At 43.0% G+C, this 18352-nt stretch overlaps 1 protein-coding gene across 1 annotated transcript in view; it reads right to left on the bottom strand.

Annotated features, from left to right (window-relative positions):
* Setdb1 (SET domain bifurcated histone lysine methyltransferase 1) overlaps positions 1–18352 on the bottom strand; it is a 35040-nt gene that overhangs the window by 11231 nt on the left and 5457 nt on the right. Inside the window, 11 exon segments of the mRNA XM_040752235.1 lie at positions 573–689; positions 1744–2358; positions 3362–3520; positions 3611–3761; positions 5425–5554; positions 5871–6061; positions 8031–8104; positions 8518–8719; positions 8877–9002; positions 9673–9772; positions 10991–11025. Coding sequence (XP_040608169.1) covers positions 573–689; positions 1744–2358; positions 3362–3520; positions 3611–3761; positions 5425–5554; positions 5871–6061; positions 8031–8104; positions 8518–8719; positions 8877–9002; positions 9673–9772; positions 10991–11025 — 1900 coding nt within the window.

The raw sequence follows: 18352 nt of genomic DNA, 5'->3' as shown, positions 1-18352 counted from the left end.
CTCTTAATGCTGAGCATCTTGCCAATCCCAGTTCTTTTATCTCCCAAACAAGTTCTTGCTACACAGTCCAAGCTGGCCTAGAAATAAAGTAATGCTATCATGTCCTTCTAAGTTCTCTGCATAAAAAAAAATCATTAGAAACTATTTAATTGGGCTGGAGAGATGGCTCAGAGGTTAAGAGCACCAACTGCTCTTCCAGAGGGCCTGAGTCCAATTCCCAGCAACCACATGGTGGCTCACAACCATCCAATAATGAGCTCTGGTGCCCTCTTCTAGCGTGCAGACATACATGGAGGCAGGATGATGTATTAATAATAAATAAATAAATCTTTAAAAAAAAGAAACTAATCATTCTCAATTTTTTTGAGATAGAATTTTGGTATTATTGCTCAGATGGGTCTGAAAGTATCTTCTTGCTTCAGCCTCCCAAAAGTGAGTTTGCCTCAATTTAGAATCATATCATCTATCATCACGTGAACTCAGAATAATCCTTAGGTTTCCAATGGTTCTTTCAAACGGAAAAACAAAAACGTACTCCTCTATCTGAGGTACGTCACCAACCCACTACTTACCCTGTGGGCAGACACTCTTCTAGTCTTTTGTACTGGTAGCCAGAGTTAGGGTTGATTTGACCCCCTGGAGTACAGGCTGTGGCTTGGATAGTTAGCTGATGGCAGGCACACTTGGACCTGTATAGAGAAAAGCATGACAACTAAAGCTACGACTATGAGATACATGAAGGATGGGAGTTGGACATACTTATGTACATCTGTAATTCAACATTTGAGACATGGAGGGAGGAGGATCAGTAATCATTGCTATCCTCAGTTACATAATGAGCTCTTGGCCAGATTGAGCTACTGGAGACTGTCTTAATGCAAAACTGAGTCCAGAGCCCATAACTTATAACGCCCGAGTGCAGCCACTTGTCTCAGGCCAGGCTCTGCTATGTCCAAGTTGCCCCGACAAGGAGGTATACTTGCTGAGTGACCTGGCTCGCAAGGACTGCCTCAACTGTGAGACATGTAAAAAGGCTCTAACATCAACCAGCCACGCTGAGCATGAAGCAAACCCGACTGTGGGCCAGGTGAAGCTAAAAGCCACACTTTTAGGCAGACCTTGGTTATGGAAATTCCCTGGCCAGGGACATTTGTGGCCTTACCCTCAGTGAAGAGCAACTTCCAGGAGCCCTTCATGACCTCAATAAACCTGAACCTTTGGGCAAAAACAAACAATAAAGGATGGGGACAAGGTAAAGGTAGTGAAATGTCAGTTTTGTTTGATAAAAAGGAAGAGGAAGATAGAGTAAGAGCAAAGTAGATGATCAAAGGACAAAACAAAGGGACAGAAATTTAGGAGAGACAGAAACACATCTTCCCAGGGTTACATAGGGTCACATCAGACTTCAGCCGCCCTACTTTGTAACTTTCTTCTCTCCCTTATTTTTAGTAAGACCTCACTATGTTGCCAGCCCAACCTTCAAAGTTGTTATAAAGCCCAGAACTCAAGATGCTCCTGCCTCAGCTTCTCAAATGCCAAAATTACAGATATGTGCCATGACACCCAGTTTCTTTATCATAGCTCTCATGATGGCCTTTGCAGAACTGGAACTGAACGAGGAGCGAACAGAAGATGGGAAAAGCAATGCAAACAGAAATAAAAAAAAAAAAAAAGAGGGAAAAAGAAAGGCAAGTGTGATAAAGCTGGAGGCAGCGACAGCAAACCCTGCTAACCCCAACTCACTTATCCCGACACCCATCCTTGCAGTCACAGCCAACCAGAAATTCAGGGCCTGTGTTAATGAAAACACCCTTGCCAGGGATGCGCTCCTTGCTGTAGGCCACCTGGGGTGGGGGAGTTGTGTCAATCTCATTAACACAGGACAGGGGAACATCTTCCTTGCCGTAGGTGATGTCCAAAATATAGTAAAAAGGCTTAAAAGGCTGAAACTTTCTGTCGACAAGAACATATGGATCCAAACAGAACATCTCCAGGAACAGGAAGTCACAGCCAGTCTCAAAAAGGTAGCGTTCTATCTCCTGCATTGTCCGAAGACAGAGACCACAGGGTGTCTTATAGATAACATGAAAGCCCATTTTGCGGTTAACTCTACGCCGGGCTGTCATCCTACGGAAGTCATATAGTAGCGGTACTAAGAGGGGATTTTTGCCCCGGTACTGTTCATTCCTCATAGGTCTGATCCGGGACAGACAAGTGTAACTGCAGACATGAGGTAAATAGAAAAGCTTCTCCATGGGGGCTCGGTAGGAAGGCTCAGCCGGTGCCCGCTCTAACATGCCATGGAAGGCTGGAGGGGCTGCAGGTGTTGGGGTAGATGTTACCGAGGCCAAAGGCGATCTGTAAATGAAAGGCAAAATACCAGATCAGAAGATAACAGGACTCTGCTGTACAATTATCCCCCTTCCAAATGGCTAAGGCATTTCTCTCATTTTTTATATAGCCTTTTTTTTTTTTTTGAGACAGGGTATCATCATGTAGTCCAGGCTATCCTGCAGCTCCCAATCCCTTGCTCTGCCCTCCTGAGAGCTAGGATTACAAGTGTGTAAACAATGTACCCAGCTGTGCTCTGGATCCTAAAGATTAACATCAGATCCTTTCTCTTAGCAAACAAATATGGACAATGATACTCCCTGTCTACTCTTCACAGACGGGGTCACCTCTCTAGTTCACAGGACACTTTCCCTAATGCATGTCTGTCCTATGAAGTAGAGTCTAGTCCTTTACCAAAGCTTCTGTATTTTGTGTCCTCTACACATCCTTACAATCTCCTAGGAGTCAAGGAAAGAAATGATGGTGAATCTTTCCTGTTGAAGCAATGATAAAGCATGATCAGGGCCGGGCGGTGGTGGTGCACGCCTTTAATCCCAGCACTCAGGAGGCAGAGGCAGGCGGATCTCTGTGAGTTCGAGGCTGGGCTGGACCGACAGCTTCCAAAACAATACAGAGAAACCCTGTCTCGTAAAAACCAAAAAAAAAAAGCATGATCAGGTTTTGGCAAATGACTTTCTGGTGACAGCGTGTTTGTCAGGCATGGGATCTAATTTAATTATTCTTTTGTTGTTGCTGTTGTTTCGAGACAGGATTTCTCTGTGTAGCCCTGGCTGTAGTGGAACTCGCTCTGTAGATCAGGCTGGCTTTGAACTCACAGAGATTCACCTGCCTCTGCCTCCTTAGTGCTGGGATTAAAAAAAGGCATACACCACCACTGCCCAGCTTAATTTAACAATTCTTTCTTAGTCCAAGTTTCTCACTAATGTAACTTTAAAGTAGAGACCCTTGGAGACTCTGTATGTACAGTAGCCCATATTGTGAAGCTGCCCACAGTGTCTGAGGTTTTCACCTGTATGTCTGGTTGATCCCAAGTTTCCCAGCAGTTACACTTTCACTGAGTGTGGGCGAAGCAGGAGAGGAATGGCCAGAACCCACAGATCCTGGCCGAAACGATGTGCTCTTTTTGGCCACTTGCTTCCGTGACTGAGCAAGTTGGCTTTCCAAGCTTCTAAGGAAGTTGGAGAGAGAACATACAGTAAGGATTCAGAAGTTACATATGGGGAAAACCCCTGAAAGTAAATGAATGGCAAGCACTCACTCAGTGTCGCCTGCTTGTGGGGAAAGAGGAAGTGCAGCAGGTGGGGCAGGTGGAGCTGTGGGCTGTGGGGGCTCCATGGGCTTGAACTGGGTCCCGGTGCTGGTTAGGTCCTGTGTATACTGAACAACAGGACCTTTGCTCCTCACAGCACCTACAGGAAAAACAAACAAACAAACATGGACAGCTGTATTTGATATTCTTGTTCACACAGTCTATCAACTAATGCAATATAGAAATGCAGGAAAACAAAGCAGAGGTGGCTCAGGGACACAAGCAGCGTGCCTGAATTCAAACCCTCAGAACCTATGTGAAGCTAGGCATGGTAGCATGTGTCTATAACCCCAGTGCTTCTGCAGAGAAACAGGAGGTGGAGAACATAGACGCCCCCAGAAGCCTATAGGCAGCTAGCCTTTAGATGCAGCAATGAGCACAACATGGCTCAAAAAAGGAGCCATGTTTTTTTTTAAGGTTTATTTATTTTATGTATACGGTGCTCTATCTACATATAGAGACTACATGCGGGAAGAGGGCATCAGATCCCATTATAGATGACTGTTGCTGGGAATTGAACTCAGGATCTCTGGAAGAGCAGCTGGTGCTCTTAATCCTGAGCCATCTCTGCAGCCCGTTTGTTTGAGAGAGGGTTTCTCCGTGTAACAGCCCTGGCTGTCCTGGAACTCTGTAGAGCAAACTGGCCTCAAACTCACAGAAATCCACCTCCTGAGTGCTGGGATCAAAGGCGTGCACCACCACATCAAGGCTGTTTTTTGTTTGTTTTATGACACAATGTTTCTCTGTGTAGTCCTGGCTGTACTTGAACACACTATGTAGACTAGGCTGCCTTCAAACTCACAAACCCTGCCGGCCTTAGCCTCCTGTGCTGAGATTAAAGGAATGCACTACCACTGCTCAGCAGGGAGATGAGTTCTAAACCTAAGACTATCCTCTGACCACACACGCACTGTAACATGGATGCACATACCTTTATTCAGATACAAAGGTGGCAATGGCAATTTTCTAAATTTTAAGATTGTTTGTTTTCATTATTTACACTATAAGGTGGTATACTAGTATATTCTGGTTTTGGAAAAACAGTGTTTGAAGGCATGGTCACATGTAATCTTGGCTGGTCTCAAACTCACTATGAAGCCAAGGATGAGCTTGAATTCTGAACAAATCTACTTTTGTCTTCCAATGATTTGGAACTGATTACAGGTGTGTATCAGCACACCTGGCCTTATGTGGATATTTAGAAAGACTCAAAGCCATGGCAACCAGGAGGCCGCCCCACAAATCCATCACCACTAATGGAAACACTCTGGACACATTTCTATCCAGTGAGTTAGAAATAATGCTATGGTAAATAAAAGGACAGCTGCCATATGTAATCTTCTTTGTTGCAGAATATCTGTTTACACTATAACGATGTGTCTTTGCCAAAGTGCCTTCTGATTGGTTTAATAAAGAGCTGAATGGACAACAGCTAGGCAGAATGAGGTCGGGCGGAACTTCTGGATAGTAATCTGGGAAGAAGAAAGGGAGTCACCAGCCAGACACAGACAGAAAATGGAGGTGCAATATGGAAGAGAGGTAATGCCACATTGCAAGCACATAGATTTAAAAATATGGGTCAGTTACAGTTTTAGGAGATAGTTGAGACAAAGCTTTCATAATTAATGCCAAGCTTTCATAATTAATGATAAGTCTCCATGTTGTTATTTGGGAGCTGGCTGGCGGGACAGAAAAAGGCTCATTACACCTCTTTGCCTGTCTGTCCTGTATCTTCCCTGCCCTAGGTATCTTTTAGGACATACCCATATTAGGACGGGTTCTGAATTGTCCCCCTTGCTTCTTCTCCATTGCAGAAGCTGATGATGTCTTCATACTGAACATGGGTTCCAGGCGTGTAGAGCCTCGATAGATCCACTCACATCTTTTGTCATCCTGGGATTCAGGATGAAAGGAAGGCAAACAAACATATTTGGGGTTAGAATCAATCCTGTCTCTTGTTTCGAATATATACCATGAGTCACCTCTGACCATTAGACTTGGCAGCAAGTGCCTATTCCCAATGACCCTGGCAACTGTGCCACAAAAAATTTTTTGGTTTTTTTTTGAGACAGGGTTTCTCTGTGGCTTTGGAGGCTGTCCTGGAACTCGCTCTTATAGACCAGGCTGGCCTCGAACTCACAGAGAGCCACCCACCTCTGCCTCCCAAGTGCCATAATCTTACCCCAAACCCTTCTTTGAAGAACATTACCAGAAAGAGGATCCTGACTAGGCTGCCATCCACCTCTTCAACCCGAGACTTCCACCATGTGCCTTCCCACTCTGTCTTGATAAGCTGGCCACTCTTGAGAAGCACCATGGGTCGGTTTGGGTAGGCAGTGATATATTCCTCTATGAAGTCCCGGCAGGAGCTGTCTTCTATGTCCTCCCAAGTCTTTTTCACTATCAAAAGGAAAGAAGCAGAACTGAGGGCAAGAAGAATGTATCTTGGAAGGGAAGGACAGTTGGATAAGAACTACTGGGCACTTTTAAAGAGAAAAAATGAAATTATAACCTCATTTCCTTGAACAAAACCAAGACAATCTTAAGTATAGAGCCTAACATGCAAATGCATGTACAAAATTAAGTAAATACTAAACTAAGCTATAAACAAACCCAAGCTATTTGCATAAAACATTGTTTGTTTTTTGAGACAGGGTTTCTCTGTGGCTTTATAAGCTGTCCTGGAACTCGCTCTTGTAGACCAGGCTGCCTGTGCCTCTTGAGTGCTGGGATTAAAGGAGTGAGCAAACTGCCCAGTACAAAGGGACATTGCACTTTCTGGAGATTCCTACTAACTGGTGATAATCAGTCCTTTCCTCTCTTTTGAGGCAGGGTCTCACTACACCACTATCTGTGCTTTTTCTTGTCTGTGTTGGTGATCAAGCCTAGAGCCTCCACATGCAAAGAGCTATCCACCACTAAGCTACAGCACATCTTACCAGTTCCTTTTTTATTTTCCTAAAATCTTTTTTTTTTTTTTTTTTTGGCTTTTCAAGACAGGGTTTCTCTGTATTGTTTTGGAGGCTGTCCTGGAACTCGCTCTGTAGACCAGGCTGGTCTCGAACTCACAGAGATCCGCCTGCCTCTGCCTCCCGAGTGCTGGGATTAAAGGCGTGCGCCACCAAGGCCCGGCTATTATTTTTATTTTAGGTATGAGTGCTTTGTCTGCATGTATTTCTGTGCATCATGTATGTGCAGTCACCAAAAAGGTCAAATGAAGGCACTGGGTCCCTGGACTGGAGTTAGACAGCTGGGACCTACAGAATATGAGTGCTGGAAAGTGCATTTGGGTCCTCTGCTAGAGCATCAAGTATATGCTGACACCCTCTAGCCTGACTCAGACACCCAGTACCCACATAGGCTGGGTGTAATAGCACATACCAGTAACCCTAGCATTGTTTGGGGTAAGATCCAAAGGGTATAATGGAGAACCTACCCACCAGTCAGCCAGCCAGGCTAACCTATCCAATTGGTCAAGAGCTCAGTGGGATAGATACCCTGTCTCAAGGCATAAGATATAAAACATTGTAATAAGACACTCAAGATTAACTTCTGACTCACATACACACATGTATAAACATACCCACCCCATATACACAAATACAAACACAAAATATAGCCATGAATAGTGGCATGAATCTATAATGTCAGCATGTTGGAGATGGAGGCAAGAGGATTCAAGAACAGCATTGGCTGAATAGGGAATACAAAGGCAGCTTGGATTACAAGAGTCAGAGCTCAGTAGATCAAAGCACTTGCCATGCAAATATGATGATTAGAGTTCAGATTCACAGAATTCATTTAAAAGCTGAGTCAGTGTGGTAATTGTCTATAATCTTAACATTCATGAGACAGAAACAGGATATCCTCAAGGCAACCTGGTTAGCCGCAGCTGGCAAGCTCCAGGTTTAGCCAATAATCATGCCTCCATAAATAAAAAGCAAAGTAGATAGCAAATTTGGAAGACATCCAACCTCAACTTTGGCCCACAAACATGTCCATACACATGTGAACATGCAAACATAAAATTTAAAACTCAAAAACACACTTGGGAGGCAGAGGCATTCGGATCTCTGTGAGTTTGAGGCCAGCCTGGTCTACAGAGCGAGTTCCAGGACAGCCTCCAAAACAATACAGAGAAACCCAGTCTTGGAACCCCCCCCCAAAAAAAGATTATAAAGTAGAGGAGGAAATTAAGAGCTGAGGAAGAGCCGGGCGTTGGTGGCGCACGCCTTTAATCCCAGCACTCGGGAGGCAGAGGCAGGCGGATCTCTGTGAGTTCGAGGCCAGCCTGGACTACCGATCGAGTTCCAGGACAGCCTCCAAAAGCCAGAGAAACCCTGTTGAGGAAGAGTACAGGGACACTTACGTGGTCGGCAAATGGGATACAGTTCTGACTGAGTGACATAGGAGGCATAACCATCATCAAAGAAAATCAGAAATCTGCAGGGAAAAAGTAAATAAAAAAGATGTGGGCATTATACAGAGGGTTTTATCACAGAGAATATTTTACCATACTTTCTATTCTCTGAATCATAGACCATAACAGTCTGCTTTCATTTCCACCCACAGACTTTCCTCCCACCTTTCTGAAATAGTCTTTCTTCTAGGCATGGTAGCACACACCTTTAGTCTCAGCACTCAGGAGGTAGAGGGAAGTCTCCAAAAATAAAAAAATAAAAAATAAAATAAAAAAAAAGGGAGGGAGGGAGAGACCACATGGAAAGAGAGGAAGGGCTTCTGATCACAAGGACTGAGGACACAAAAGCTGACACTGAGACCCTGTCCACAGTATGAATAGCAGGCAGTGTGCTCCCAGCCCCCACTCCCTACAATCTTCCATCCTGTCCAGGTACCTGAGCTTGTTCTTGACGTTAGGGGTCTCAGCTACAATGCCAGCATAAAGCCAGACCTGATTCCCATCTTTGTATTTGGCCACCACGCGACTGCCCACAAACAGCTTGTCAGCAGGAGGGTGGTAATCATAGGCAATATGGTTGCCAGACAGCAAACTCTTTCCTTTGTTGTCAAATTTCACTTTGTACTTCTTTCCTAGCCCTGGGTAAAAGACAGACAATATTAAAGCAAAACAAGCAACAACACAACTGTAAGCCCGGGCGCAATGTAGGAGACACAAGGGGAGGCTTTGGGGAGAGAATCAGCAATGGAGTCCCACAGGCTTCCTTCCTTGGTCCTTCCTCTAGCTGACACATACCGACAGTCTGGATGGCGATAAGGGTGCCTTTGTGCCATGTCTTAGTCCTCTTCTTGCCCAGAATCCGCATGTTGACCATCAGGTCCCCATCTTTGCTCAGTTCTCCAGACATCTGACTCAAGGTTCCTACAGACACAGAGTTGGTACAGAGTGATGCCATAGGTTAGAGAAAGGAAAGGTCAAGGGGGCAGTATGGTAGGATGGGTGTGGCTCAGCTGGGGAAGTGCTTACCTAGCATGCACAAAGCCATGAATTTTAATCTATGTATTACATATACCTGGCATAGTATTTATCGCTTAAAATCCCAGGCAGGAGGATCACAAGTTTAAGGTCATCCTCAGCAAAATATGAAGCTCAAGGCCAGCCTGGGATATAGAAGACACTATCCAAGCAAACAAAGAAGGTAGTGCAGAAATGAAGGAAGCTGAGGTACTCTGTGACCGCTAGCCACTTCCGCTGAACTCTTGGACAAAGGCAGAAACACAAGACAACTTCATTGTTTATGCTAACAGGAGAAACAGAACCCTGAATACAGAACAGCCCCATGTTCCTAAGGGTATCCTTCAGCAACCCTACCAGCAATGTGCCACCGCAACCAACTATTCCTAACTCCTTATTACCAGCAACAGTAACCACAGTTAACAGCCTGAGTCACCACATCGAACAATCTGTGGCCATAAAAACAGTACTAAAAGAAACTGACAATCAGAACAGGATTTTGAGATGCAAAGCCGATTGTCAGTAACATTTCAGAAAGAACTCACCTCTCTCTACGTAGCAACTCCTCAACACTAACCTTTATGTAGATCCTGGGAACTGCTTTTCTTGTTGACAGCATCCATGAACTTCTGAACATCTTGAGCTGATTTTCTTAAGGCAGCCATAGCTTCCCGGAGCTGTAGAATAGAAGAGGGTGGAGAGGGATTATTAGGAGTTAGGATACAATGAGAAGGCCAGGGACTCAGTGAGACAGCACTTGCCTAACATGAGCAATGACCCCTAATGCTGCATAAATAAATAAATTTAAAAAACAAACAAACAAAAACACAGGAAAAAGAATACTATCTGGAAGGAACTTGTCTTCAGCAACCAAAACAAATTCAATTATATTTGGAGATGTGGGGAGAGGCAACGTCTCAATTTTTCTGTTTTCTTGCAGTATCTATAAGACGACTGTAGCTAATAGGTCCTACTACATGGTGAATACCTTGAAACTAAACTGACTATATGCTCAGACCAAAATTATTCCCACTTTCAAAAGCTTCTTCCATTTTTAAACATAGGTCATCTGTAATGTTGCACATCTTTAATCCCAGCACTCAGGAGGCAGAGGCAGGCGAATCAGAGTTCAAGGCCAGGCTGGTTTGCAGAGTGAGACGTAGGACAACAAGGGCTACACTATACAGAGAAACCTTGTCTCGAAAAGCAAAATAGAACAAAACCAAACAAAAAAGACAGGGTCAACTGTAGTCCAGGCCTGTCAAGAATTTATGAAGTAGCTGAGGATGACCTTGAACTTCTGATCTTTCTGCCTTCATGTCTTGAGTGCTGGGATTATAGGCATGCAACAGGACAAATCTGAGGGTGCAGTACTGGAACTGAACTCAAGGCTTTCTGCAAGCTAGGCAAGCACGGTATCAAATGACCAACATTTATAGAGATCATGTGGGTGCTAAGATCTCAACCCAGGTCCTCTGCAAGAGCAGTGAGTGCTCTTACACAGAGCCACAATTCTAGACACAGATTAATTATTGTTATTGTTATTATTATTACTAAATTTTTTGAGACAGAGGCTCACTGTCCTGGAACTACCGATGTAAAACAGGCTGGCCTCAAATTCAGAGATTCATCTCTCCACTTGCCTCTGCCTTTCAGAGCTGAGATTAAAGGTATGCACTACCATGCTTATTGTTTTCTGTTATTATTTTGGTTTTTTCCACAGGGTTTCTCTGCATAGCCATAGCTGTCCTGGAACTCACGATGTAGATCAAGCTGGCCTTGAACTCACAGAGATCTGCCTGCCTCTGTTTCCTGAGTGCTGGTATTAAAGATGTGTTCCACCACCACCCAGCCAATTTCATTTTTCTTAACTTCTTATAACCAACAGAACTAACCTTCTGGTCTTTTGGAGTTCTGCTCCCAGCATCGCCTATGGAAGAAAAGAACTTTAATGACTATATAGATGTAGGCACTGGAATTTTCAATGAAGCAATAAATGAATGAACTCAAATTATAAGAAAACATTACTGATAAAAGCAATTTAAAAGTCTGGGATGGCTGGGTGATGGTAGAGAACATTTTTAATCACAACAGAGGCAGGTGGATCTCTATGAGTTTGAGGCCAGGCTGGTTTACAGATCGAGTTCCAGGACAGCCAATGCTACCCAGAAGGATACTGTCCTAACAAAATAAAACAACAGAAAAGAAGCAAGTCTGGGATGTGGCTCAATGCTAGAATGCTTGAATGTCATGTATATGGCCCTGGGTTCAATCCCCAGCATCAATAAGGAAAAATAAATGCACTAAATAAATATATATATATATGAAAATATTGAAGGAAAGCAGAGCCCGGTGACAAAACCTACAAACCCAGTTACTCGAAAGACTGAGGCAGAAACATGGCCCCGCTGTGGTTACAGAACAAGAATTAGGCCAACCTTGGCAATTCAGACCCAGGCTCAAAGTAAAAAGCAAGGTAGGACAGGAGGCTAGTTTACACAGTGAACTGCATACCAAGAACACAATGAGTCAAAAAACCAAACTACCTCAAAACAAACAAAAAACCAAAAGCCAGGGACTAGAGACAGGGGTCAGTGGTTAGAAGGTCTGGTTCCTAGTACCCACGTCAGCAGCTTATACTTGTCACTACATCTCAGAGAATCTGGCACCCTCCTCTGAGCTAACCCAGTTATACTCACATTACTCATACACAGACAGACACCACACCTCTAAAAAAAAAAGATTTCTGTAGTTTTTTATTATGTATGCATGTATGCCTGCACTGTGGACGAGAGCCCCAGATCTCATTATTGATGGTTGTGAGCCACCATGTGGTTGCTGGGAATTGAACCTGGTCCTCTGGAAAAACAGCCAGAGTTCTTAACCACGGAGCCATTTCTCCAGGCCCAGACTCATTTTTTTTTAAATAATAATAATAAAAACAAATTTCTAAAGAGCAAAACCAACTTGTAAACCCCCAAACCAACTAACTAACTCTGTAGACCAGGCTGGCAGGAGACCAACTTGCCTCTGCCTCCCGAGTACTGGGACTAAAGGCGCGTGTGCCACCGCCACCCAGCCTACTGAATTTCAGTCCACTGATTATAGACTGTGGCACTACCATGTTATACTTACTTTCAGAACATTTTCATCAGTCCAAAAAGAAACTCCATGCTTATTACACATATTTCCCTTTCCTCCACTTCCCTAAACCCGGGCAACCACAACTCTAGAGTCTGTCTCTATGGATTTGCCCATTTTGGACATTTCATATGAATGAGTCAAGTAACGTGTGTGGCCTACACAGGTCCATCTGCTGTACAACATGTCAGTACAGCCTTACAGCTGAATAGTACCCCCTGTAAGCAGGTGCCATGCATTCAGCTGACCCATTCCTCAACTCATCTGTCTCTACTCGTTAGCAGTCATGAATAATGCTAAAATAAACATTTGCATGCTTTTGGTTTTTTTTTTGAGAATGGGTCTTCACATATCCAGGCTGTTGCAGGATATTTATTTACACTGTGTGAAGATGTGTTGCTGTGAGCAGTTTATGAAAAGCTGAGTGGCTAATAGCTAGGCAGGAGACAACAGGCAGAACTTCCACAGAGAGAAAGAACTCAGGGTTAGAACTGAGGTGGACAGGAGATACCAATGAGACACGGAGGGAGTAAGACATACAAAATGGAGGGTTGGTAAAGAGCAATGTGGCAGAACATAGATTAGTAGAAACAGGTTAATTTCAGTTATAAGAGCTAGTTGGGAGCCAGGCGTTGGTGGCGCACGCCTTTAATCCCAGCACTCAGAAGACAGAGGCAGGAAGATCTCTGTGAGTTCGAGACCAGCCTGGTCTACAAGAGCTAGTTCCAGGACAGCCTCCAAAACAATACAAAGAAACCCTGTCTCGGGGAAAAAAAAAAAAAAAAAAAAGGAGCTAGTTGGGAACAAGCCTAGCTAAAGGCCAAACAGTCAGTCTCTGTGTCATTTTTTGGGGACTGGTGGTCCAAAGAAAGTCCAAAAAGAGAGTAAAACAACACCAGGGTGGCCTGGCATTTACTATGTAAGTGGAACCTGGCCTTGACCACACGATCTTTATTGTGTCACTTCCTGAGTGCTGGTTTTACAGTCATGTAATACAATGAAAAAGTGGTTTTGAGGGCTGGAGAGTTGGCTCAGAAGTTAAGAGAACTGGCTTCTCTTCCAGAGGACCCAGGTTCAATTCCAAGCACCCACGGGGCAGCTCACAACTGACTATATAATTCCAGTTCCAAAGTATCCAGTACCCTCACACAGATGTACATGCAGGCAAAACACCAATGCACACAAAATAAAGAAATTAACTTAAAAAAAAACACAAAACAAAACAGTAGTTTTGATTTACATATCACCCCATGATGAGTTATGCTGAGAAATCTTTTCATGTATTTATTACCATTTACAAATCCATGAAAGTCAGATGCTATAGCACACATGTATAACCTCAGCATTTAATAGAGAGATCAGGAATTTAAAGTCATTTTTTAGCTACACATTAAGTTTTAGGCCTGCTCGGGTTACAGAAGACCCTGTCTTGGAATAAACAACCCCTGCAACAAAGAAAACAAACTCCAACGTATCTGCTAAAAGCCTCTGCCCATCCTCATTTTTGAGATAGGGTCTCATTTTGTAGCCCTGGCTAGCTATGCAGACCAGGCTGGCCTCAAAAGCGGAGATTCACCTACTTCTGCCTCCCAAATGCTGAGATAAGAATTATGTACTTCCATATCGAGCCTCCAAAAACTTGAAAATAAAATCATTTTCATTAGCCTAGTGATGGTGATGGTGGCGGCCGCAGTGCGGCGGCGGTGGTGGTAGTAGTAGTAGCAGCAGCAGCAGCAGCAGAGCACATCTTTAATCCGAACACTCAGGAAGCAGAGGCAGAAGGATCTCTGAGTTCCAGGCTAGCCTGGCCTACAGAGTAAGTTACAGGACAGGTTCCAAAGCTACAGAGAAATCCTTTCTCAAAAAAACAAAATAAAAATAATAACTTTCATTGTTATGTCATAGAATTCTTTCTATATTCTAGGCAATAATGGACCTTTTAGAATTTTTGAGTTTGCTTTTGAGATGGCCTCACTGTCCCACAAAAGTTATTCTGAAACTATGTTGTCAAAGCTGACCTTAACTCAGTCATCTGTTGTGAGATATTTGATTATACTAGATGTCACTGTGATTGGCGTAATAAAAAGCTAAATACCCAATAGCTAGTCAGGAGGTATAGGTAGGACTTCTGGAGCGTCTGAAAAGAGGGAGCAGTAGCCAGCTGGATGCAGAGGAAGCAGGACATGCACGAAAGGTAAAAGCCACAAGGCAGCATGTAGATTAATAAGAATAGGTTAATTTAAGTTATAAGTAAGGCTAGTTAGAAACAAGCCTAATGGGGCTGGAGAGATGGCTCAGTGACTAAGAGCACTGCCTGCTCTTCCAAAGGTCCTGAGTTCAATTTCCAGCAACCACATGGTGGCTCACAACCATCTGTAATGAGATCTGGTGCTCTCTTCTGGCCTGCAGGGATACATGCAGACAGAATACTGTATACATAAAAAATAAATCTTAAAAAAAAAAAGAGGGGCTGGAGAGATGGTTCAGAGGTTAAGAGCACTGACTGCTCTTCCAGGAGTCCTGAGTTCAATTCCCAGCAACCACATGGTGGCTCACAACCATCTACAATTCATTCTGGTGCCCTCTTCTGGCATGTAGGCAGAACAGTGTATATGTAATTAATAAACAAATCTTAAAAAAAAAAGAAACAAACCTAAGCTAAGGCTGACCTTTCATAATTAATAAGAAGTCTGCATCATTGAGAGATAGCTGGTGGGACACGGAAAGACTCATTACAGTAATCCTTCTGTCATTGTCTCCAAAAAAAAAAAAAAAAAAAAGGACAAAACCAAAAAAGCAAATGCAAACCCTGTCAGCAACAATCACTGCTAACAAGGGAGTCTGGAATTCTCATAATTCAACTGTGAGGATGCTATACATGTCAGTCAAGTGTTCTACCACTGAACTACTTCCCTAGCACTCATGAGAATGTAAACTGGTATAACTGCTCTGAAAAACCATGGTAATTTTGCCTAATTGCTACAATGTTAAAAAAAGCATTAAACAAAAATGTTCACAGCAACATCATTCATAACTGCTCAAACTAGAAAGATCCCAAATGTAGGGCAATTCTAGGGAACTGGTGTTTTCCATCTGGGTTCTGGGGCTTAATGATAAGCACCTTCACTGGATGAACCATTTCCCTGGTCTTGCTTTCAACCTGGCTGGAGAAGCTCCTTTTAGCAATGGGCAGCAGCAGTTAATGCAGAGACTGGAAACTGGTCAAAGCACTTAGAATAAGTGACTGTTGAGTGTTCAGCCCTAAATAGGACATCTATAAGCACTCCCAGCCACAAGGCTCAAGACAACATTGCAGAATGGGGGTGGGATGGGTAGGAGCGCTGGGAAAGGCGGTCTTCTAGACATGATAGGGAGGACCCTTGCACTCATCAGCTCATAGCAGCTCTGGTGAGCTGGCCAGTATCAAGTCAGTCAACATTCCAGCAAGGATGCAGGAGGGGTACTATTGGCAGTCAAAGGCTGCTGGGGGAGTAAGAGCTAGTTTTCTTCAGGGATGTAGCCACCAGTAAACCGCCCATGATTCAGTAAAGAACTCCACACTCATGTATGTGTAAACAACTCTAATTAAACTCAGAGGATTAGAAAATAAAAATTAAAAACAAAACATGAAAGTCAAAATAAGAAAGTTGGGAAAATGAAAGATTGCAGACAGTATGGGAGACAGTTAAGACTGGGGTGAGGAGCATTAAACCATCAAAAAGAAAATTATTAAACGTTTATGTACAAAGTTTGGTGATGAACACCTATGATCTTGGTACTTGGGAGTTGGCGGCAGATGTAGAGGTGGGAAAACTATAGGAGTTGAAAATAATTCCCCACCATGAAGTTAGTTCAAGGCCAGCCAAATACATACACATACACATTCAACCAACCAACCAACCAACCAATCAGCCAACCAACCAGGCAGTGGTGAACAACTTTAATCCCAGCACTCAGGAGGCAGAAGTAGGCAGATCTCTGTGAGTTCAAGGCCAGCCTGCTCTACAGAGCAAGACAGACTCCAAAGCTACAAAGAGAAACCCTGTCTTGAAAACACAAAAACAAAACAAAACAAAAAAACCAAAAGGAAACTAAAAAGAGCCAGGCATAGTGCTACACGCCTAAAATAATTACAACACTTGGGAAGGCTTGTGGCCTTCACTTGCTGTTTAGATGCAGGTCTTGTGTGAACTACAACTGGCAATAAGGTTTTGGGGCCTTGAAGGCAGTGGTGAATAGAGTATCTACCTCTCACCATACCTAACAATTTCCTGAGTATCACTGTGAAAGCAAGTTTGCAGAAGTTTATCAGAAGATGGGTCAGAATGTTACATACTACATGAATTACCTAATGAAGGAAGATGAAGATGCTTATAAAAAACAGTTCTTTCAGTTCATAAAGAACATCTTTAACTCCTGACAGGATGGAGGAGATGCATAAGAAAGCATCCAGCCTATAAGAAGTCCAAGAAAGAAGCAGAACCATCCTAAATCATCTGTTGCCCACAAGAAGAAGCGAGTTGCTCAAAAGAGGGCAAGCTTCCTCAGAACTCAGGAACAGGCTGCTGAAAGATGAATTTCTGTTTTTTCTTCTTCTAAAGTATTTTTCTATGAAGATTTTTTTCATAAGGACAATACAGTTATTGACCAAGCAGAGAAAAAAATGAATAATGAAAATCTAGTACATATATAAGTAGAGTATTATTCAACTCTAAAGAAAAATGAAATCTCCAGGATTTCAAGAAAATGGAAGGACTTAGAATGGGTATTAAGTGAGGTCACTAAATCTCAGAAAGGAAAGAAAAAAAATTTCTTCTTATATTTGGATCTTAGCCTATAATGCATACACAAATATATGTAAATAAATGTACATATAGGTACAGCATAACATGCAGAAAGGAAAACGTTGGGTGATAAGGGAGAATGGAATGCATGTAAAGGCACAGAAGAGGATATAAGGCTTACTTTCTTTCTGGCTGTCCTTGAACTTTGTAGACCGGGCTGGCCTCTAACTCAGATATCTGCCTGCCTCAGCCTCCTGCCTCCCAAGTGCTGGGATTAAAGGCATGAACCACCACAAATGGCTAAGGCTGGCTTTTTCTACTTTGCATTCTGTCAAGGATTTTATGGTTTTTGCTTTGTGTATGTGTGCTTTAAGTAATCAAAAGTACAACTGAGAGATAGTCTGTGTGGTATATAAATAAAAGTGTAACTGAGGCCAGGCATGACATACATGAATTTAATCCCAGCATTCAGCAGGCAGAAGTAGCCAAATTTCTAAGTTTGAGGTCAGTTTTGTATACATAACGATTTCTAAGCCTGCCAGGGTTACTAATGAGACCCTGTTTCAAAAGAAAAGTAATTATCAAAGTGTAAAATCCAAAATGAAGCTCCATAGCTTCAGAATGACTATTCTATACTGTACATAAGTTCATATATAGACTTTTCGTCTGGACTATGTTAATCTAGCTGCATGTTTTTTTTTTTTGCATATTGTTTACAATAAAGTAATTTTAATTTAAAAAACTTAAGTGACAGGATACATACTTCATGATTCTAGGAATATGTATCTATGAGTGACAGAAGAATAGAGAAGGCAAGATCAGTAGTTGTTAGGGATGACCATGGAAAGAAGCTTAGGCAAATAGACAAAAGTATTTAAGTATTCTAAACATACAACATAAATGTACTAGAACTCAAATCATATATGTTATGTGAATAACACCTTAATGTAATCCCATATAACAGAAATACCAGCACACAGGAGGCAAAGAGAGGTGTTTCACTTTGAGTTTCGTCTATGTAGCAAGTTCTAAGACAGCCAGGGCTACATAGTGAGACTATCTCAAAAAACAACAAAGGGGGGCTAAAAAGATGGCTCAGCGGTTAGGAGCACTGGCTGTTCACCCACACGGCAGCTCACAACTGTTTGTAACTCACATATTCACGCCGGGCGTTGGTGGCGCACGCCTTTAATCCCAGCACTTGGGAGGCAGAGGCAGGCGGATCTCTGTGAGTTCAAGGCCAGCCTGGTCTACAAGAGCTAGTTCCAGGACAGGCTCCAAAGCCACAGAGAAACCCTGTCTCGAAAAACCAAAAAAAAACAAAAACAAAAA

The sequence above is a fragment of the Mesocricetus auratus genome, unplaced genomic scaffold, assembly GCF_017639785.1.
Source record: "Mesocricetus auratus isolate SY011 unplaced genomic scaffold, BCM_Maur_2.0 Super-Scaffold_100009, whole genome shotgun sequence".
NCBI lineage: Eukaryota > Metazoa > Chordata > Mammalia > Rodentia > Cricetidae > Mesocricetus > Mesocricetus auratus.
This window is presented reverse-complemented; position numbering and strand designations above follow the sequence as displayed.